This window comes from Urocitellus parryii, chromosome 1 (assembly GCF_045843805.1).
Source record: "Urocitellus parryii isolate mUroPar1 chromosome 1, mUroPar1.hap1, whole genome shotgun sequence".
Taxonomy (NCBI): Eukaryota; Metazoa; Chordata; class Mammalia; order Rodentia; family Sciuridae; genus Urocitellus; species Urocitellus parryii.
In genome coordinates this window covers 56,223,616-56,248,091 of record NC_135531.1, presented here as the reverse complement: position 1 = coordinate 56,248,091, position 24,476 = coordinate 56,223,616, and the positions used below count along the sequence as shown (strand labels likewise).

Below are 24,476 nucleotides of genomic sequence, written 5' to 3'. Positions count from 1 at the left end.
TCCAAATTTGTATGTGTATCTTTAATAGTCTTTTCATAGACCTGCAACTATTGCTTGAATCAAGCAAGAATGAAGTAGTGTTAACTCCCATTTCTGTCAAGGCAGTAGTTAGGGTGGTGTAGACCCAGAAACTTGTGCCATTTAAAGTTGTAAATTTGATGAATTACCTTGTGGGTTGTATTCTCTACAAAGACTTGATTCTCAAATCAAGAATTATTCATCTTAGGGCTGGAGATGTTATTCATTGGTACAATGTGTGCTTTTATGCACAAAAACCCTGAATTCAATCCTAGCACACAAAATTAGAATTAGTCTTGACATTTTTATTGAAATATCCAGAACTGTGTGTGTGTGTGTGTGTGTGTGTGTGTGTGTGTGTATGTTTTCCTGGGAATGAACCCAGAGTGTCATGCATGCATTCTAGGCAGTTGTTCTACCACTGATCTACATCCCTCAGGGACCATTTTTAAAATGGTAACATTTTAAGATGATGTGTCTATAATTTGATCACAGTGATTCATAAATGGGACCTCATGCCACTTTTATTCTCCGGTTCTATTTGAGGAGCTGGGTCTACATCCAGAAACATGGATGGGCTCCCATAGTCAGAAGCTGTAAACATCTTTTTCAAGGTGTGGGATGGAAAACAAAGTACTAGTCATCATTCAAAAATTCCTATTTTGATAAAGCTGTTTAACTCACAGATTTGACTGTAACATTAGGCTTTTCTTCACCCTTTGTTAGGAATTATTTCAAAGAAGCATGTAATGTCCCTGAACCAGAAGAGAAGTTTAATATGGACAAATACACAGACTTGGTGACAGTCAGCAAACCAGTCATTTATATCTCAATTGAAGAAATCATCAATACGCATTCAGTAAGTGGGACTGAGGAGGGGTGATAGACCCATGGTTCAAATGTCTGTTCAGTTGAAAATGCTTGGTCTCTGCAGGACTTAGGGTATACATGTGCTAATACTCATATTCTTAATCCTAAAAAACCCTCCACTATTTGTTTTCTAACTTTTGGACATTAATAAAAACTCCTTTCCCTAAACAATAAAGGTTATTTTTGACACGATTAATTTGCAAAGTCAAATTGTAAATATAACATTTAGGCCCTGAACAGGGAAAAGCTCTGGAGTTCTCTCACTAGAGCCATGCTGCCTAGATCTACACCTGTTTCTCCCCCTTTCATGAGAATCTTGACTTTTCTATTCTTTTTCTGGAGAAGTGAGAATGTTCTCTCTATTTTATTGTTTGGGTATATACTATACTTGATCCTAGCCAAAAGACCAAAAAGCAATGTAAGGTTTGGACATAGAGAGATAGAAAATAGGCTGTTCAAGAAAGACAAGAAACCACCAATAGTAGCCTCCTACAAAGAATCATTTCCACAATAGGAGACCTAGAATTGCCAAAGAAATCCCTAGCAAATATATGAGAAACCCAAAGAAATCCCTAGCAAATATATGAGAACCCCAAAGCAAACCTCACAGTAAACGGGGAAAAATTGAAAGCATTTCCTTTAAAATCTGAGATAAGACAAAGGTATCCATGCTTTCATAATTTATATAGTCCTAGAAATTCTAGTTAGAGCAATTAAATAAGAAAAGAAAAGAAAATGGATAAAAATAGGAAAGGAAGAAGTCACTCTTTGTACATGATGTGATATCCTATACCTAGAAAAGATCCAAAGAACTCCACGAAAAGACTGCTAGAGCTAGTATATTTGGCAAAGTGTAGTAGGTTACAAAATCAAAATACAAAAATCAATAATTTTTCTATATGCCAACAATAAGTCTGCTGAGAAAGAAATCAGGAAAATAATTCACAATAGCCTAAAAAACAAACAAAAACCCTAGGAATAAATCTGTGAAAGGCCTCTATAATGAAAACTATAGAACATTGAAAAAGACCTCAGAAGATGAAAAGACTTCCTATGTTCATGGATTGGCAAAATGACCATACCTCCAAAAATGATACACAGATTTAACCTGGTTCCCATCAAAATATTGATAACATTCTTCACAGAACTAGGAAAAAACTCTCCTAAAATTCATTTGGAACAAAAAAAGACCCAGAATAGCCAAAGTAGTTCTAAGCAAAATAAGCAATGCTGAAGGCATCACAATACCTGACTTCAAATTATACTACAGAGCTATGGTAACAAAAACTGCATGATACTGGCATAAAAACAGACACACAGACCAGTGGTAAAAAATAGAAGACACACGTCATCTAATCCTTGACAAAGGTGCCAAAAGCATACATTGGAGAAAAGATAGCCTTTTTAAAAAATGGTACTGGGAAAATAAAAGGTATATCCATACATAGAAGAATGAAACTGGGCCCTTATTCTCTCACCCTTTATACCAAAAAAATCAAATAACCCAGTTAATAAATGGGCAAATGAATTAAACAGACACTTCTCAAAAGAAGAAATACAAATGGCCAACAAACATGAAAAAATGTTCACCATCATTAGCAATTAGGGAAATGCAAATCAAAACTATACTGAGACTTCATCTCATAACAGTCAGAATGGCAGTTGTCAAGAATATAAATAATAATAAATGCTGGTGAGTATGTGGAGAAAAAGGAACACTTTTACACTGTTGGTGGGATTATACATTAGTACAACCACTTTGGAAATCAGTATGGAGATTCCTCAAAAGTCTAGGCATGGAAGCACCATATGAACCAGCTATACCACTCCTTAGTGTTTATCCTGAAGAATTAAAATCATCATACTACAATGATACATACTACCCACGTTTATAGCAGCATAATTCACAATATCCAAACTATGGAACCAGTCTAGATATCTATCAGTGGATGAATGGATTAAAAAATAGTGTATATATATATATATATATATATATATATACACAATATGGTATATATACATAAAAAATATGTATATATACACCAGCCATAAAGAAAAATGAAATTATGTCATTTATGGGAAAAATGATGGAACTCTAGAGACCATTATGTTAAGTGAAATAAGTCAAACTGAGAAGGTTGAGGGTCATATTTTTTTCTCATGTGGAAGCTAGAGAGGAAAAGGAAAAGAAAGGTAGGGATAGATCTCATGAAAATCAAAGGGAGATCAGTAGAGGAAAGGACCAAAGGGTGAGAGGGAGAGAGGGAGGGAAGAAGTGCTGGGAAGAGATATTGGCCAAATTATATTGTTGAATTGTGTATTATGTGGATGTACAAATATATAGCAAATCCCATTATTGTATACAACTATAATGCACCAATTTAAAATGTGGGGAAAAAAAGAAAATTTTCAAAAAAAAATTCTGCTCTGTAATAAAAAAGAAGGAAGCTTTGAGCAAGAATAGCTATGCAGGGGCTGGGAATATAGCTCAGCTGATAGAGTGCTTGCCTCAAGGCAAGGCCCTGGGTTTAATCCCCAGCACCACAGAAAAAAAAAGAGAGAGAGAGAGATACAGAAGGCATCACAATACCAATCTCAAATTGTACTATAGAGCTATAGTAACAAAAACAGCATGATGTTAGTAAACAAAATAGACAAGAAGAACACTAGAATAGAATTGAAGACACAGAAATAAACCCACCCACTAACAGCCATCTGATACTTGACTAAGCTGCCAAAATTATAGAAGAAAGCTTTTTAACAAATGAGGCCTGGAAAACTGGACATCAATATGTAGAAGAATGAAACTGGATCCCTATCTCTCAACATGCACAAAACTCAAATCAAATGGTTCAAAGACTTAGGAATTAGACCACAAACTTCACAACTGCTGGAAGAAAACATAGGGTCAGCCTTCCATCATATTGCTGCAGGTATAGACTCCTTAAAAATACCTCTGAAGCTTAAAAAAATAAAACCATGAAACAGTAAGCAGGATGACATAAAATTAAAAATCTTCTGCACAGCAATGATTAAAAAGCACGAAGAGAGGGCTCAAGTTGCAACTCAGTGGTAGAGTGCTTGCCTATCATGTGTGAGGCACTGGTTTCAATCCTCAGCACCACATAAAAATAAATAAATAAACAAAATAAAGGTATTGTGTCCATCTACAACTTAAAAAAAAAAAAAAAAGAATCTTAGCCAGATGCTCCTCTGTCAGGAACTTAATATCCAGAATATATAAAAAACTCAAAAAAACTTAACACCCCAAAAGCAAATAACCAAATGAATACATGGGCAAAAGAATTAAACAGACATTTCTCAAAAGAAGAAATATATGGCCAACAAATATAGAAAAAAAATTTCCACATCTCTAGCAAGCAGGGAAATGCAAATCAAAATTACACTAAGATTTCATCTCACTTCAGTCAGAAAGGCAATTATCGAATATAAATAATAATAAATGCTGGTAAAGATGTGGGGGAAAGGCACTCTCATACATTGTTGGTGGGACTGAAAATTAGTACAACTACTCTGGAAAGCAATATGGAAATTCCTCAAAACACTAGGAATGGAAAACACTGTATGACCCAGTTATCTCACTCCTTGGTATTTATCCAAAAGAACTAAAATCACCATACTATAGAGATACAGCCACTTCAGTGTTTATAGCAGCACTATTCAAAACAACCAAATATAGAATCAGCCCAGATGCCTGTCAATAGATAAATGGATTAAGCAAATGTAGTATATATGCACAATGGAGCTTTACTCAGTCATAAAGAGAAATGCAATTATACCATGTACCAGTAAATGGATGGAACTGGAGAACATCATGCTAAGTGAAATAAGCCAGACTCACAAAGTCAAGGGTCAAATATTTTCTCTCATATGTGGAAGCTAGAGAGAATCAAAGGAAAGAAGGCAATGGGGAATGGATCAGATATCATAAAGATATCTCCTTCTAATCAATGGATTAGAAGGAGATTGAGAGGGAGGAAAGCAGAGGAAATGTAGAAAGAATTTAACAAAATCACATTATGTGCATATAGAAATATACCACAGGGAATTTTATTTTTATATATATGTAGAAAGCACATATATATAAAAGTGAAATTTTTAATCAAATTTTTCAGTCAAAAATAAAAACATGATGGGCTGAGCTGTGGCTCAGTGGTAGCACATTTGCCTGGCATGTATGAGGCACTGGGTTCAATTCTCAGTACCACATATAAATAAATAAATAAATAAAGTCTATCAACAACTAAATATATATATATATATTTAAAAAATACATGAGCAAAAGGAAGATCATTAGAGAAAGGCGAGTAGGAGGAGGGAGGAAAGAGGAGTGAAAAGCAGGGTCAGATGGAGTAAATCAAAACCAATTGCATGTATGATTTTGTTAAAATGAACCCAAGTACTATGTATAACTATGATGGTCTTTAAAAAAAAAAAAATCACTTCCACTGTTCTGGGAATTCCCATTTCTTAGAAGCAGGCGATTTTGCAGTCTGTGCTGTCATAATGTCTCCATCTGGTTCTCATGCAAACTTCACCACCATCAGCCATTAGTGCTCCACAGTGGCACTGGGAAGGAATGAGGAAGCCATAGAGGGCTTTTCTATCATTTAAAATGAAAAGAGGAGCCAGGCACTGAGGGGTTTTGTTTTTGTTTTTAAAAGACTAATTGGGGCTTTGTTGTTGTTTTAATTCTCATCAGAAGTAGGTTTAAAAAAAAACAACATTTATTTTTTTAGTTGCAGGTTGACACAATACCTTTATTTTTCTTATGTGGTGCTGAGGATCGAACCCAGTGCCTCAAGCATGCTAGGCAAGAGCTTTACCTCTGAGCTATAGCTCTAGCCCAAGAAGTAGATTTTTTTAAAGAATAGTTTCAGACCTCAGTAGTCAAAGCAGGGTCCTCAGGATGTGTCAGAAATGTCCCCCAGACCTCTGCAAAATGAGTCTTCATTCTAACAAGATCCCTGGGTATTTTGATGCACATGAAAGTTCTGAATGCCTTTGTCACAACTACAGGAAAGCATAACAAATACACACCTCTCAAATATCATACTCCTGTCCCTCAAACCAGGTTTACTTACAAGTAGCAAACTGGCCACTTAACATTTTGGTATCTACATTAAACTGCTCTAAGAAATGAAAAATTAAATGTCAATTTGGAGGAAAGATTGTATCTAGTTTTGATTTTTGTCTCTCAGGGCTGACACAGGGAACATCTCTGACATTTACAACAAGCTCTTAATAAGTATTGACTAAATGAATAAACCATCCTCCTTTTCTCTAGAAGTTCCCCAAATCTCAAAACCATTCAGCAAGGCACCATGTACAAAAATAATTTTCCAATGAACACATAGGCTCATATCTAAACAATGACCCATTTGTCTGTTTTTATGGTGTATGATCCATCTTAAATATGGACATCTTGATTATATGTTTGCAGAAGGCAGTATCCACATTCAGAAAAGACAGTGGGGAATTCTCTTTCAGAGGGAGTGATTGTTTCTCATGGAGAGCAAAGAGAAAATGTGCTTGTATTAGTTTGGTCTTTAAGGAGAAATAGTTTCCTTTGGTTAACAAAGATTGAAAACAGAATGCAGTCCTGGGAAACAGCATGAGGCTGCAGTTCCTTGGGGGTGTTGGGTTGAAAGCAGATGTCATGTGGGACAATGTGTAATGGCAGAGACTGTCCTGTTTACTGTCTAAGGGTGGAGGCGTCTGCTGCAGACCTGCCAAGCCCTTGGCCACGTGGTTGACCCTTGCTGTCTAGGGAACATGTGGAATTTCAACACAAGGTCTTTAAGGAGACATTTTCAGGAAATGTTTTTGTTCCACAAATTACAGAATAAAGGGGTAGAAACTGATCACCTAAATCATCCATTTCCAGATATGGCAGCCAAATCAGCTGGACCGTCTCTAAAAAAAACAAGTACATGAATTTATCCATCCTGCTTTTTTTTGTTGTTCTTGTTTCTGACATATTTTACCCCAAAATGCCATTATATGCAACCCTTCCACGTTTTGCCGTGTCTTTACATCACTTCTGTTGTTTAGTTAACTTTTCTTTGAAGCCACTTACCTTTTCAAAAACAATTTCTATTTCTTTGCATTAAAACAAAGTGCTTCTACTATAGAAGAAGTAGCATGCCTCGCCATAAACAGAAACTTCAGAAGAAAACAAATATAATGAAAACAGAAGAGTACTTCCTTGCCTTGAAACTGCATTTAAGGCTGCTCTCCTGTTTTTGAAAAAACCCAGTTAGAAATGTCAGAGAAGTGTTAGGAAAATTCAGCAGTAAAAAGAAATGTTCTCTCTTTAATTAATCTTAAAGATTGACAAAGAAAAGCCAGTAATCAAGGCAGCATTCAGCTGGCATAAGCATAAAATAACCTTCTCAACAAATGGTACTAGGATAACTTGAAATCCACAACCCAAAGAATGAAGTTGGATTTCTTTCCATGCTGTGCCAAAAAAAAAAAAAAAATTAAAAAGCTCAAAAAGGGTTCCATCTAAATGTAAAAATGAAAACTATCGAATTCTTGGGGAAAAAAATTGTAGGAGTAAATCTTTGTGGCCTTGAAGTCAGCATTGGTCTCTTAGATGTGACACCAGATACACAAGCAACAAAAGAAAGAAATTAAATTACAGCAAAACTGAAATCTTTTGTGCTGTAAATAGTGTCATAAAGAAATGGGGGGGCTGTGCTGTGGCTCAGCAGTAGCGCACTTGCCTGGCAAGTGTGAGGCACTGGGTTTGATTCTCAGCACTGCATATAAATAAATAAAAAATAAAGGTCTATCAGCAACTTTAAAAAAATGTACATTTTTAAAAAAAAGAAGAAATTGAAAAGATAACCTGCAGATTGAGAGAAAATAATTGCAAATAATATGATAAAGAACTTGTTTCCAGAGTATAAAATTCTGCAACTCCATGATAAAAAAGATAAATAATCTGATTTTTAAAGGCATAACTATGCATCAAAGAAGCCAATCAACTCAGTGAAAAGGCAACCTATGGAATAGGAGAAAATATTTGCAAATCACAAATCTGCTAAAAGGTTAATATCTAGAATTTACAAAGAACTCCTACAACTCAACAACAACAAAAAGCCTGATTAAAAACTGATCCAAGAGCCCGAATAGACATTTCATATACCAGTGGCCATCAAGTACATGAAAAGATGTTTATCATCACTGATGATTAGGAAAATCCAAATCAAAACCACTATATACCATCCCACACCCATTTATATAATTGCTATTTTTATTTGTTCTTTTTAGATATTCATGACAGAAGAATGTATTTTGACATTATACATACATGAAGTATAATTTATTCTAATTAGGATCCCATTCTGTGGTTGTATATGATGTGGAGTTACATTGATTGTGTATTTATATATGAACATAGGAAAGTTATGTCCAATTCATTCTACTGTCTTTCGTATTCCCATCTCTCCTCTCTTCCCTTCATTCCCCTTTGTCTAATCCAATGAAATTTTATTCTCATGCCCCGCCATTATTGTGTGTTAGCATCTACATATCAGAGAGAACATTAGACCTTTGGATTTTGGGGATCGGCTTATTTCATTTAGCATGGTAGTCTCCAGTTTCATCCATTTTCCACCAAATGCCATAATTTCATTCTTCTTTATAGCTGAGTAGCAATTAGAGAAATAACATAACTAAAACTACACTGAGACTTCATCTCACTCCAGTCAGAATGGCAATTATCAAGAATATAAGTAACAATAATTGTTGATGAGGATGTGGGGGAAAAGGTTCATTCATATGTTGCTGGTGGGACTGCAAATTAGTGCCTTGATTCTCAGTATTATCATTTTTTATTGAATTTATTTCTCATTAAAGTATGTAGTTTTTAAGACTTTTTTTTCTGACAGTATTATATAATTTTTAGCATGGGTAGATAAGAGTGTCAAAGTTATGTTAATGGACAGCTGACATGTATTTTTGTCTATTCTTTATTGTCTTAGTAGCTTTCATGCTCTGTACATACCATAATCAACCTACTGCCTCTGAGAAACATGTAAGATAATGTATTTACAGCCATTTTTACAAGTTTATAATGTATTTTTCTTCTTATTTTATGTGTTATATAAAATTCAAAAAGAATTTTTTTCTTAATTGAGAAAAGGATATAAAATGCAAAATCCACAATTTTCATAAGTGAAAATTGCTAATTGTTTTGCAGTACTTTATTATATTGGATGTCTTGTCTTTCTTGGGCTTTTAGTTAGCTGATGAATGAATACCTTAGACACTTTTGGGTTTTAGTTGGGATTTTACATAGCTTACATTTTAATTCTTGGATTCTTTGGTGTTTCTATTAACCTATAGCATTATTTTAATAAATGTTATAATATCAACCTGAAAAAAATTTTTTAAAAAATGTTGACAAGGTTGTAAAGAAAATGGTACCTTATACACTATTGGAGGGACTATAAAATAGTACAGCTGATATGGAAAACAGTATGACAGTTCCTCAAAAATTAGAAATAGGCCAGCCACAGTGGCACATGCCTATAATCCCAGAAGCTCAGGAGGCTGAGGTAGAAGGATCACAGGTTCAAAGCCAGCCTTAGCAACTTATTGAGGTCCTATCTCAAAATTTTAAAAATAATAATAATAAAAAGAGCTGGAGATATGGCTCAGTGGATAAGTGCCCCTAGATTCAATCTCTGTACCAAAAAAAAAAAAATTCTTTTTAAATAAAATTGCCATGTAATCCAGTGATTCCACTTCTAGATGTACACCCCAAAAAATTAATGGCAAGATTGAAAAAATATTTGTACACCCACATTCACAGCAGCATTAGTCACAATAACCAAGTGTCCATTGATAGATAAATGAATAAAATATGACACATATAAAATGCAGTATTATTCATCTTTAAAAGGGAAGAAAATTGTGATACATACTACCTGATTGCACCTTAAGGACAATGCACTAAGTGAAGTAAGCTGGTCACAAAAAGACAAATGCTGTGTGATTTTACTTACATGAGGTACCTAGAATAGTCAAATTCATGGAGTCAAAAAATTAGATTAGTGTTTTCCAGAGGCTGGAAGAAGGGGACAGAGGGGAGTGAATATTAATGAGCACAGGTTTTCTTTTAGGGTAATTAAAATATTCTGAAATTAGATAGTGGAATTGGTTTTGCAAATCTATATATTAAACACCAGACATCAAACATTTTAAATGAATTTGGTGACTAAAAATGAGTTGTGCAATTTTTGTGCATGCCCCGTAACCCCTTTTGCTGGGGAGGCTGAGGCAGGAGGATGGCCAGTTCAAAGCTAGCCTCAGCAAATCAGGGAGGTTCTAAGCAACTCAGTGAGGCCCTGTCTCTTAGTTTAAGCACCCCTGAGTTCAATCTCTGATACAAAAAAAAAAAAAAAAAAAAGATTTAAAATGGAAATGGGGCTAATTTTATGATTATGTTTCAGATTTTTATGAAATAGTCCACAATACCTGAAAGCATATTGCCTATCATCAGAGGTATTAACTCCATAGTTTGGAATATTGTTTCAGTTTAATTAGAAATGCAAACAAAAACAGATATATTGTCCTTTATCATTTTCCCCTCAGATGCTGCTATCTATAAGACCTGGAAAGACACCCCAGCAGTTGTTATTCATCTTTGAGCCTCTTTAGGATCACAAAAAGAGGGATCCACCCATCACTTTTAGGTATTAGGTTAGGGAACCACATGGGCATGTCTGTCATCCTTACCTGTGAAGGATCTTCAATGCCAGGCAACAAATTAAAATAGCTAATAGTTGTGATTTGGGGGCCGGTGGGAGGGTGCCAGGGATTGAACTCAGGGGAGCTTGACCACTGAGCCACATCCCTAGCCCTATTTTGTATTTTACTTAGAGACAGGGTCTCACTGAGTTGCTTAGCACCTTGTTTTTGCTGAGGCTGCCTTTGAACTCTAAATCCTTCTGCCTCCACCTCCTGAGCTGCTAGGATCATAGGCATGTGCCACCGCCCAGCAATAGTTGTGATTTTTAGAATATTTAACCATAGTGTTTGATTGCAGCATAATTGATCTCAGAAGAGGTATGGAAATGCCTTTCCAGTCAGTTTGCTGCCAGTGTTAGCTGAGAGACTTGTGCTTTACTTTAGACTCCTCCTCGATTTTGAATTTTTCTGTAAAGGTGAGGAAGCACAAGATCTTGCTGGCAAGTAGCTTTTTTTTTTTTAATGAATACCTTTCTTTCTATAATTTCTTAACATAGAGAGCATATTTACCCTCAAGATAAAATGAAAACGGTGTCTCTTTGTAGACCACAATTTTAATTAATGTCAGATTTGTATTAAAGATGTAAACAATATCTGGAGAAAATATTGAAAACTGAATGGGAGGAATATATATATGGTAGCAGTTAGGAACTGACTTCTGTCTTTGCACGTGTGTTGCTCTCTGTATAAAGCTCCTGTTGGAACACCAGGATGCCATTGCTCCTGAAAGAAATGACTTACTCAATGAATTACTGGAGTCGCTGGGAGAAGTGCCCACCGTAGAATCCTTTCTCGGTAAGAGCTTGTTCCTGTTAACTAATCCTCATGTCTATGGATTTTGGCTCTTTTCATTTTTGTATCCTAGATAAAAATTTTATTTTTGGAATTTAATACTTAAGCTAATTTAAAGGAATAACTACCTTGTCCCCTTCTTACTTTTAGGACTCTGTAAATCAGGGCTGGAGTGTAGCTTACTGGTAGAGCACCTGCTTGGCAGTTGCCAGGCCCTGGGTCTGATCCCCAGTACCCTACCCCCACACCCCAAAAAATTAAGACTTCTGTAATTCATTGTGTCCTGGATTGTAAAACATTTGATATATATAAGGATAAGCTCCAGATACATCAAAAAGGGTTTGTTAATCCACTTCACAAAGAAAGCATTACAGAAACATTTATTAGAAAATGGAAAATTCCTTACTGTGTTTTCTAAGGATTTCTTTTATTAGTAATTTTCTCTTTTTAGTTATTTGTTCATAATTTGAAGATCTGTGGTTTTGTGAGGACTATGATCACCCATCTTATTACTCATCCTGTGTCTTCCAGAACCTTCTCTTTCATAGCTGATGCCATCACAAGGAGTGACTTGCAAGAATAACACTGTTGGGTTTTTTTGTACAGGGGAAGGAGCAGTTGACCCCAATGACCCTAACAAGGCCAATACACTAAATCAACTCTCAAAGACTGAGATTTCCCTTTACTTGACAAGCAAATATGATATAGAAGATGGTGAAGGTATGGATGGCCGAAGCCTCATGATAAAGTAAGTGTGTTGGTCAGCTTTATGTTTCTCTGACAAAATACTTAAATCTTCCCTTCTTTGAAGTGTTTTCTTATCTAGAGATTTTAGTTCACCATCAGTTGCCTCTATTGCTTTGGGTGTCTGGCAAAGCAGAACCTCATGGCAGGGGAGTATATGGTAGAGTAAAGCTGCTCACCTCATGGTGACTGACTGGCAAGTGAAAAAAGAGGGAAGGGGACAGGGGACAAAATAAACCCTTCTAGAGAACACCCCAGGGACCTGCTTTCTCCAAAAGTCCCCCCTCCTAAAGTCTCCTCCACCTCCCAATGGCCCATTAAGCTATGAATCCATTGATGGATTAATCCATTGATAAGGTTAGAGCCTTATTGATCCAGTTACTACCTCCCAGCATCACTTCTGAACTCCGCTGCACTAAGGACCAAGTCTTTAACACATGAGCTTTTAGGGAATGTTTCAGAACCAGATCATTAGCAGTTAAGTTTGGGGCTTAAAGGACATGTCTCCAGTTTCATGTCTTAAACCATCCAAAATCAAGTAAGGCTAAATCCCCCAAAATTTATTTAACAATAGATGTATATTGAAATGTATTATGTTTATCCATCAAACATCAGACCAAAGGATAAGTAGACTATTAATAATAGGAAGGAACTAAGTATTATAATAATGTACAAAATCTGCTCTGGTTCTTATTTCACGTAGTACTTTGATACCTTTCCTTTAAGGAATGAAATTAACCACAGAAATACCTGTGTCAGAGTGATTAAAAGATTAGTAAGGAATTACCTTTAACCACATTTTATTCCTGTTATAAAATGATAATGTAAAAAGACACACATGATAAGACTTCTCATCTCATTTATTGGCTTTCTTTCCTGTTAATTAATCTTGGAGCTGAGGTTTTGGCTCAGTGGTAGAACGTTCACGTAGCACCTGGGAGGTAATGGGTTTGATCCTCAGCACCACATAAAATACAAAAACAAATAAAATGAAGTTATTATGTCCATCTACAACTTGAAAAAAAATATTTTTAAAAGATTAATTAATCAATCAATCCTGGATACCTTTGCCAGCTTTGATTTTATTCATCCTTTACTTCCTGTCCTGAAAGACTTCAAATGAAGCATTTGCACTCTAAATGAATACTGTATTTTTTCCCCCTTAAGGCTTTGTGCATTTGCTATGCCAGTCTTTTATGCACAGAGTAAGGAAGAGAATGAGATTTATAACACAACACCATAAATCGAAAACACATGCTCATCAAACAGTACAGTTTTAAAGAACTTGTATAAAAAGAATGATGCATATCTGCACATTAGAACAATTATATATTGGAGTGGAAAATGAAAGAAAGGGGAACAAACAAAATTAAACATGCCTTGACACAATATTTAGCACATGTCTTCCACACTACATGTCTATAGGGCTAAAATTGTTTTCATTTGTGCTGTTTTCTGTCCTGCCATTGACTTGCTTCAGACAGCATTCATTTCCACGTGATTTTTTTTTTCCATATGATCTGCCACCCACATAAATGCCAAAAAGGGCTTCCTGGAGCTGGTGGTATAGCTCAGTAATAGAGTGCTTGCTTTGCTTGCATGAAGCCCTGAGTTTTATCCCTTGCACCCACTTCCACATCAAAAATAAGCTTCCTTGGTGTGCTATGTTGTGACATATGTTACTTCTATGAGGTTTACTTATTTTGTCAATCAGCTAAGCTTCCATTCACTTGTGGAATCAGCTAAGCTTCCATTCACTTGTGCAATAAATGTTAGAGAACCTGCTCTATGCCAGGCTTGAGCCTGGAGATACAGCAGTGGCAAATCAGTGACAATCTCTGCCTTCCAAGATTGAAGGTCTGAATTCTAGAACACATCCTGGGCAAGACTGAGGGCAATGTTCTTCAACTACTAATTACCAAGTAGATTGAACTTTCAGAAAGACAGTTCACCGAAGGGCAGGGAGAAAAGAGGGGAAAGCACTTATTAAGGTAACTGGAAATTCTAGATTGTATGGTTCTGCCATGCAAATGAAATTAGATCAAGCCTCCCAGGATCTCAGAAACTTTGTCCTTTACAGTAATGATATGAAATTTTCTCTTAATTGGTTTTGTCTGTTATTTAAATGCCATTTCTAAAAGCATTTGCTTCAACTCGAATGTCTGCATTAATGAGTAAAAATCACAATTTAAGAAGTCTAAAATATTAAATAATCTGAATACTATATATATATATATATATATATATATATATATATATATATATATATATATAAAACTGAGGCTCCATGGTTCTGCAAATTCTTGGAATTCACATTTTAAAAACAAAACCATCAAAGTCAGATATTTTGGGGAGTTCTACTTCTTGGCCTGGGAACCTGACCTGTTGTCCTGTATGCCTTACCCATCCCCTGCCCCATGTGGCAGTCTCTCAGCTCTCCAGAATGTGCTAGAAACCCATGCTGACTATTCCTCTTATCACCACACTAGGCACGGCCAGTGGGTTTTGTTGTTGTTGTTGTTCTTGTTTTTTAATGGTAGAATATACATAGCATAAAATTTACTATTTTACCCATTGTAAAGCATACAATTTAGTGGCATTTAGCACAATATTGTGCAGCCATCATGACTGTCTAGTTCCACATTTTTATCATCCCCAAAGTGCATTCAGTCCTGACCCTCTTCTCTCCAGCTCCTGATTACAACTAGTCTGCTTTCTGTCTCTATGAATTTACCTATTCTAGATATTTTATATAAATGGAATTGTGTAACATGTAATTTTTTGTGTCTAACCTTTTACTCAGCATAGTGTTTTCAAGGTTCCTTTGTGCAAGATAGAATCAGTACTTCATTTCTTTTATAATGACTTGAGAATATTTCTTTGTATGGATATGCCACATTTTGATTATCTACTGATCAGTCGATGGATGTTTGAGTTGTTTCTACCTTTTAGCTATCATGAACAGTACTACTATATATATTGGTGTGAAGTTTATGTTTGAACACCCATTTTCAATTTTGGTGGATGTATACTGGGAATGGAATTGCTGGGTTAAATGGTAATTCTATGTTTAACTTTTTGAGTAATCACCAAACTAATTTTCCTAATAACTGCACCATTTCATATTTCCTCTAGTAAGGTATAAAAGTTCAACTTTGCTAGGCATGGTGATACACGCCTGTAATCCCATCAACTCAGAAGGCTGAAGCAAGTGGATTGCAAGTTCAAAGCCAGCCTCAGCAACTTAACAAGGCTCTAAGAAACTTAGACCCTGTCTCAAAATAAAATTAAAAAACAGCTGGGGATTGGCTCAGTGGTTGAGTGCCCGTGGGTTCAATCCCCAATGCCAAAAAAAAAAAAGTTCTACTTTGTCTACATTCTCAATAGCATTTTTATTCTCTTTTTTTCCCTCTCTCACTCCCTCCATCCCTCCCTCCCTTCCTTCCATCCATCCATCCTTCCTTCCTTCCTTTCTTCCTTCCTTTCTTTCTAACAATAGCCATCCCAAATGTGTGGAATATTTTTGCAGTGGTTTGGATTTGGAATTCCCTAGTCATAAGATATTGAGCATCTTTTCATGTATTTGTTGATTATTCGTGTATTTTCTTTGTAGAAATGTCTACTCAAGTAATTTACCCATTTTTAAATTAAGTGGTTCTTTGGTTTGCATTTGGTTTTGATTTTTATATTTGTATTTTTTTTCTTTTTTTGTTACTGGGGTATAAGAGTTCTTCATATATTCTGGATACTAGACCTTTATTAGATATACATGATCTGCAAATATTTTTGCCACCTCTATGGATCATTCTTTTGTGCTCTTGTGTAACTAAAAAGGTGTTTTGTTTTGTTTGCAGAAAAGGACATTACCAAAAAGAAAAAGACAACCCACAGAAGGGGCAAAAAATATTTGCTGTGTTTCTAACTATTTCTTATATATACATAAACATAGAGGATGGATGGCATGCATATACAAAATACATATAAAATATTTTACAGATGAGAAAAATAGGCACAGAACAGATACAAACCTTTTTCTGGGTAATATATATAATAGGAAGTGGAGCTGATTTGACCTAATAGTGTTAAATCCTCCAAACCTAAACTTTGATCACAAAGTATTACAACTCCTTGAGGTCTTCTTTGCACTCTTAGGAATTCTAGAATAAATAATGAGAATTATAACAGGGCAATTTTCTATATAACTGACGCTGGTCATCTTTCCAAGCCAAAAGGGAGTGTCTGATAGACTTGAAAGACACGAAAGGCACACAGTTGGAATAGGAAGAAACACTGATTTCTCTTTCCCTTCATCAAGTTTATGAAATAGAGAACCTCAGCTAGCTTTTGCCATTTTCCCAGTACTGACAAACATGGTGATATTAAACAAACAAGCCTGGTGGAGGAGTCCTAGGATGAGGTAGCATTACAGCGTTGATGTTTCACTTGTTGGCCAAGGGATCCAGCATATAGCCTAACCCTCAGTGTCCCCATCCTTAAGTGGAAATGGGTGGGAAAGGCTATAAGCTTCATATGAAAATCATATATTAATTAACATCCTATAAATCATAAAGAATAATCAAATTATAAATCTCCCTCATTATAAGTTAAGTTTCATTTTAAAATATGGGACCCTTCTGCCCTTTATTAAGCTTGTATTTCTATAAAAGTATGTGTGTTTAAGTAGAAGGCAATATTTGTGGTTTTTAATCATACTAATCTGCCCAAGTACGTAAGTTGTCATTTCTTAAGAATTTTTCTCCTTTCACATGATTCAGTTTAGAGATTCATTTTCCCACCCAAAAGATTTCTTTAGTTTTGGTTCAAACTGACAGGAGCACTCAATGGCTAAGGTGATGTTTGAGGTCTGGTGCTAAAAATGTATAATGATGTCATTAGAGTTTTCAACAACCAGAAATAATCCTTAGCTTCCACAAACACAAATTCCTTTTCAACATTGGGTGCACTATAAGGCAGATTACAGAGGGAATGGCTCAGAGTGTAGTAATAGATACCATATGAATAGAGTAGCCAAGCCCAAGGAGCTGCACCAATTTTAAATTGCCATTTGATCTCATTTACTGACACTGGGCTGTGAGCATAGCTATGGTGAATAAATTCCCTGGTTTTGTGTATTACATTTATTTTAATTCTTAGAGTTAGAGACCTCATTCGGTAAAGGCAGGGCTCTTGGTTTGGATGAGCCTGTCTTGCAGATCAAACAGTCATGGGACCAGTACTTCACCAGTTGAGTTAGGCTGGTCAGACATATCTAGAATTTTGTGTTTGCACTGGGGTGAGAAGGGCAACTCATCTTAAAAAGGGTGTTAGCAGCTGAAATGTGAATTAGACTGTAACTCTTTCTAGATCCTATTATGGAGAGATTTAAGGACCAAGGGGATTTTATTGGGAAAGATGCTAAAAGGGGGTCCAGGGTGCTAGGATATACTTCATGGTAGAACACATGCTTAGCATACATGAAGCTCTGAGTTTGATTCACACCACACACATACACACACACACACATACACACACGCAAAAAAAAAAAAAAAAAAAAAAAAAACCCATGGAGGGTGTGTAAGGATACAGGACACCAAGGCACAGTCCCAGTACCTCTCTACAAGTCTATGGTGGTGAGGAGCTGATGATTTGAGAAGGGAATTTGCCTTGTTTTATGCAACACTTGAAAGTAGGGTGAGAACTTTACCCATTAAACCTCTTTGTCTTTGTTACATTTGTAACATCAGTCAGTAGATTATTTCCCAAAGGTTCTCCCGGCACTAAAGTCCTATGACTAACCAGGTCCAGGGAGTGGGCCTCTCCGAGTGCTAGCTTCCTGTTAAAGAATGGAATGTTCCAATGCTGCACTTTCCAAAAGAAATTTAATATGAGCCACACATGTAATTTTAAATTTACTAGAAGCCACATTTTAAAAAGAAGCATGTGGAATATTTTTCCAGTCAGTTTTATTTTATGATTTTTTAAATTGATACATGGTAATTATACATATTTATGGAGTATACTATGACATTGCAAGCCATGTATATGACATGTAATGATCAGGTCAGGATAATTGGCATATCAGTCACATCACACATATCATTTCTTTGTGGTTTTGAGTAGAAATTATTTCTATTAGTATATTTTATTTAACCCAGCATATCAAAACTATTTTTATTTCAATAGGTAATTACTATAAAAAAAATGTTAATGAAATATTGTTGAGTCTTTCTTTCATACTTTGTCTTCAAACTCTGCTTTGTGTCCTGCACTCACAGCACATCTCAATTTGGGTTAGGCATCATGTTTCAAGCGATCACTTGCCACTGTGGCAAGTGGCTGCCATCTTGGCAGCATGCCTTTCTTGACCATAATGACCTGTAAGTCCCAGACCCCAGTATAAGGCTTTATGTGACATCTTTTTGTTCAATCCTTGTATCCGTTCTCAAGAGAGATTTCTGGAAATAAATTTTTTTAAAAAGCAGGGGTTTTATAACTTGCATAAGTTCATACAGCTGGCATGTAATGGGAGCCCAGATGTGGCTGGACCCAGGTCTATCTGACCCCATTGTCCTTAACCCTTGGACATACAGTGGGAGAGGGAGCTGAATTCCCTGTCCTGAGACTAATGGTTATTTGGATATAGGAGTCTAGCGTGGAATTTTGGCAATGAATTCCATGGGTCTGATGTAAAGTAGAATTCCAAGAGAAATAGGTTATGTCGCCAATTTGTCCTCCAGCTACTCCTGAACAAATAAACATTCTTTGCCCCAGGCAGGACATGTGCAAGTGACCCCACTTGCTTGATCATTAGACAGCATCTCTAAAGAAGATGAGCTAGGAATTTCCTAGGAATATATATATCATAAGTAGTTCTAGAAAATTATTTCAAATAGGGTATAGTCACAGTTAACATTTTTTAAATCATCCAAAGTTTTATTTTTAACTAAATCTTTCTGTTTAATTTATTTCTGATGAGGTGGGAGGTGGAAGTGGAGGAAAGGAAACACAGCCTCCTAAGCTGCAGCCACCTAGGAGCTGTGCCGTGTCTCATGTGGCTATAATTAGTTGTGTGCCCACCTTTGACTCTCAGTGGAGTTTTGAGCTGTGCATTCCCAGACAGCCTGAAAATCCCCAGCAGCGAAGGGTCATGGGGCAGAGGAAATGGTTCTCCAGAGGCAGGGGAGAAGGGAGGAAAGGCAGCTGCATTGTGATGGCTCTTCTCATGAAGACTTGCTGTAAATAGGAAATGAGAAAAATTGTGTTTACAGATGACTTATTAGATCTTATCTCATCTTCAAAACTCTTATTTTAAGGAGTCTTTTGGGAGCAGTTTCCCGTATGCTTCAAAATGTGAACATTTTATTTTTGTTTCCAGTTTTCATGCTATGTGAACGTTTCCTGCTCTTATTAAGGAAGAATTCTATTTTTTGACAGAACTAAAATTAAGTACAAGTACAATAAAAGCAAACTTTATCCCTGACCTATTTGTAGTTTAAGGCAACTTCTGTTTATGTTTCCTTCCTTCCTTCTTTTGGAAGGGAGGTTATTTCCAATAATATTGTTGTTCATCATGAGCCAACTTGGCCATTTACCTGTTCTGTAAAAATATTTTGACATATATATATATATATATATATATATATATATATATATGATTTTTTAAAAAATATTTTGACATAATTACATAACCTGATCCTTAATTAGAAGGGGATGGCTGATTGCCATAAAGAATATGTACAGAAGAATACATGGTTTTAGAACTTCCAAAGGGATTTTCTAGCTCTGAACTTCCACAGAGTAGCTCTCCTCTCCTCTTCTCTTCCACCTAAAAACAAGAACCCAAACTAATTTTGCTAGTTCATCAGCATCCTCCTAGCTGCTATCAAAGTTTCTACCAGCCACATAGAACTTCTGCTCCCAGCAGTCTTCAAACAGTTTCATAACTTTTTCATAGCAGAAAAGTAGCTGTTGTCTTCTAAGGTTTTATGGTATATTAATGGGCTCAGAAGTTTAAATGCTGCTAAAGTTAGGAAAGGGAACTAGCACTTCTTAAACTATCCTTCTGTAGTAGTAAGTCGTACAGGCAGCACTTGTCCCTGCTAGTCATCAAAAGGTGTTCTCTGTTGAAAAAGAGGAAAAAGTACTTAGATAAGGAATCTTTTGCATATCTGTTAATCCTTTAGCATCAAACATATAAGACCTAGACTTTGATTAATAAACATTCACAAACTTTGGGGAGCCTTAAAATAGAACTTGTGAATTTCTAAAAGAATGTTTTGTTTTAAGGAATTATCTTTGAAGCTTCATTTTTGTGAACATGTTTGTGCGTTCATGTGGAAGCAGCAGATTTTTGTGCATCAGGACCGATGTCTGAAAGTCTGTCTCTTCTTTTTTCTCTTTTTAAGGACCAAAATGCTAGTAATTGATGTGATCCGGAACCAGCCAGGGAACACATTGACTGAAATCTTAGAGACACCAGCAACTGAACAGCAGGTACTTTGCATTTAAGTATAAATAATAAATATAATCCACAAGAGTTGAATTTAATAAATCTTCATGCCAAATGTTTACTGTTACCTGGGAGAAACTGTCTGACATGGCCTGGAAATAAGGAATTGTATCTGTTTTCTGAGCTCAACCATATTGTAAAACCCATGTGGAATATTAATGGTAATCAAATAGAAAGTGTAAGTGTAGCATCAAATTCATGCTGAATGTAATTTTATCCTACACTAGGAAGATAGTTCTGGTAAACTTCCTGTTTTCACAATGTTCACCTGTGTGTCCTGTGTTTAACATTACTGTGTCTTGCTGATAATAATCATATCCACAGAATTCATCTACTGGGTCACTCAGTTACCTTGTACAATGAAATGGGAGGATCACCAGTCTCTTTTTATTACTGTTTTATTGAACAAACTAGATAGTGTTCATTCATGTCCTCATTTATTCAGGAATTTATTGAATGCTATAGAATATCTTTATTCCCTTTGGTTTAAAGAAACCTTATAGACGTTTCAGTGCTTGCAGCTAAAGAGTGATTCTGTTATCAGAATGAAACTTTCTTACTGCCTTGCTGTTGGCTTGGCTTAAGGATCTCCATAAAATATGAATGGTACGTGAGAGTTTAGTTGGCTCTATACTTTCAGGGTTCTCTAGCCACATTTTAATAGATAATCTAGTTTTAATTTTCTCAACTGGATTATATAATTACTTCTATCCGGGGCATTACAAAATATCACTATCATGAAGGCATCTACCAAAAATATCCATTAAAACATGTTCATTACTTAAGTGATTTGTCACCTTGGCAATAAAGTAGCTTGGAATTTTGCTCAAATTAGGCCTGACATCACTACTGTTTTTTTTAAAAAAAGGAATAATTCCTTCCAAGGTCCTACTTCAAAACCATAAATAACATGTCCTGGTGCTAGTCTTTGGGCTTGGTTTGAGGACTGCTCTCATTTTAACATAAATTTGCCTTGTCTAGCTACTAAATCTGTGAAGTTAGGAAATTAGAGAAAAATTGACCTCTTGATATTCCCTCTTCAGGAAAAAGATCATAACAAAGACATGGTGAGCCGGGCAATTATAGACTCCAGGACTCCAGAAGAAATGAAGCATAACCAATCAATGATTGAAGATGCACAGCTGCCTCTTGAGCAGAAGAAGAGGAAAATCCAGAGAAATCTTCGAACTTTGGAGCAGAATGCCCTTGTGTCATCCAAAAATAAATACCAAGACATCCTCAATGAGATTGCCAAGGTTTTTAGAAACAGTATTCTTCCTTTTTCATTTAACAGACATTTTCTAATCATTAGTCACATGCTGGACACCCTGTGAAATGACATGAGAGCTTCATGGTTGCATATCCATGACTCCTACTTTCCTCAATATTACTGATTTTTTACAACTTCAGAGCAGTTGATGACTGTTAGTGGGAGAATAGCCACAACTCCTCTAATCTAGGAGAGTTGAAACAAACCAGGAATAAATGCTCAGGAGATAAAACAGACAAATTAGGTCAATATCTTTAAGTAGTACCTATATATATATATTTTTTTCAGTGACATTTTTAGGAGAACTTGCTTTTGAGTTGTTAGTTATCATATCAATATAATATATTACTCCCAACTGTTTTTAGAAGCTGCCATCAAGATGGTTACTCTGTCCCTGAGCATATCTTCTCAAGCAGTTTAGCTTAAAAGTTTGTTTTTGTTTTCTCAGCTCACATTTTTACACATGAGAAACTTCCTGAGAAAAGGATCTCAACTTAGTGCAAGGAAACATCACAGGAAGTGACTGAGGTCTGCTTGTCAAGGATAAAGAAGTATATACCGAAAAAAAAAAAAAGTATATACTGGGGCAAAAAGTACATTTCTTTCCTTTTATTCAAACATGCAAATTAATATGGGTCTAGAAGTTAAAGGCAGTTAAAAATGATCAATTTTTAAAAATAGCTTTTTTACCTCCTGGAAGGAAAATGCACACAAAGTTCTTCTTTAGTGGAAAATTATGATCACTTGTTAGCAGTAAGCTTATTCCTCCTAGACTGAGTGACCAAAGAGAAGTAGCATTTCTTTCTATAGCTTTAGGGTGGAAAGTATTTCTCTACTGCATATTTCCAAATATGCAGTAGAGAAATCAGTGCTTTTACTTCAAAAGAAAAACACTGTCATGAAGACATCTACCAAAATATGCTATTTAGTGAAGAATTTTTATTTAAGAATGGAAGGTATCTGAATTCCTAGGGGAATGCATTTTAATTTGGTTCAGAAAGGGAAAATAATATTAAATGAATAAAACATCTTCAGAATTTGCCAGTTAGAATTGTAAAAACAATTTAAAAACCTTTATATCTACTTAAATCTATAAGTTTAAATTTAGCACAAATTATAAGCAACTTTACTCAACTTTATGTTCTAGGAATTCTATTTAAATCCAAGTGCAGTCATTTGTCAGTATTTTTAGAGGGTTGCTTCTAGGACTTCTCACTGATAACCAAAATCTCCAGATGCTTATGTTCCTTACACAAAATGTCATGATTATTTATAATAGCTAATACAATGTAAATGCTATGAAATATGAGTTATATTATACTGTTTAGGGAATAATAACAAGAAAAATATCTATACATGTTCAGTACAGGCACAATTTTTTTTTGTTATTGTTGTTTTTCCCCTAAATATTTTTTATCTGTTTTGGGTTGAATTCATATATTTGAAACTCACAGATATGCAGGGCTGACTATAAAAGTTATCAATGTTGAATCTTCTCAATCGGTTTTGAGGACCAAGGGGTTGTTTTTTTCAAAGCTTGAGAAGTATTTGCCAGATGAAAAAGGTTTTTTTTTTACTTATTACTAAAATGAATTCAACAATTAAATGAGAAGTATTTCAGTTGAAAATAGTCCTCAAAGAAGAAAATTCAAAATAATCTGAAGGAATCACAACTCCTACTAAGATTTTCTTTTTGCCCCTTTTAAAACATTGGTTTGCCTTAAAAGAATTGTGTGATTATTTCTTCTTTTGTTTTTCTATCATGAGAAAGAGAGACCTTGGCAAGTCTCTTAGAGTAAAATATGGACACTTTCTAGTTCTGAGGGATGAGAATGCTCTGCTGTTTAGATAATAATAAAACAAGGTGCGTGAGATAAACAAGTTAACAGTTGCAAAGAGTGACTTCTTGTTCTTGTCCAAACTGACAATCTCATAAAGCAAATTTGTGCTTCAACATACTATTATAGCCTGTATCTGTCATTTTAGGATATTCTAAATCAAAGAATCTATCGTAAGCTACGAAAAGCTGAGTTGGCAAAACTTCAGCAGACCCTGAATGCGCTCAATCAGAAGGCAGCATTTTATGAAGAGCAAATTAATTATTATGACACCTACATAAAGACTTGTTTAGACAACTTGAAAAGGAAGTAAGTTAAAATCATGTCATATTCATTTGTAATGTCATGATTTATGTGGAGAAACTACAATCCTGATAGCTTGGGTTGGGTGGCAGACTTAATCTATTTTATATCCAAAATGTGAAGTATCGATTTCATTTTTGGCTTCTATGACCTAAGAAGTCAGGAATGAACTCAGCTTTTTAATTCTCTATCAGCATTTGAATTAAAGCAGCTAACCCTGTTGTTTTTTAAGCAAATGGCATTATCATCTGGGGAAGAACTTTCATTATTCTCTTTGTCTTTTGTGGTCAAAGATGCTTTTAAAACACTATTATAAAATATATAGCAGAGAAGGGGGGCTGAGATT

At 35.4% G+C, this 24,476-nt stretch overlaps 1 protein-coding gene across 1 annotated transcript in view; it reads left to right on the top strand.

Annotated features, from left to right (window-relative positions):
- Positions 1 to 24,476, top strand: part of Iqgap2 (IQ motif containing GTPase activating protein 2) — a 285,734-nt gene that overhangs the window by 253,037 nt on the left and 8,221 nt on the right. The window contains exons 28-33 of the mRNA XM_026404122.2: positions 745 to 877; positions 11,367 to 11,469; positions 12,073 to 12,214; positions 20,616 to 20,703; positions 21,763 to 21,975; positions 23,976 to 24,136. Of these exons, the coding sequence (XP_026259907.1) occupies positions 745 to 877; positions 11,367 to 11,469; positions 12,073 to 12,214; positions 20,616 to 20,703; positions 21,763 to 21,975; positions 23,976 to 24,136 (840 nt within the window). The remainder of the gene's footprint in view (positions 1 to 744; positions 878 to 11,366; positions 11,470 to 12,072; positions 12,215 to 20,615; positions 20,704 to 21,762; positions 21,976 to 23,975; positions 24,137 to 24,476) is intronic.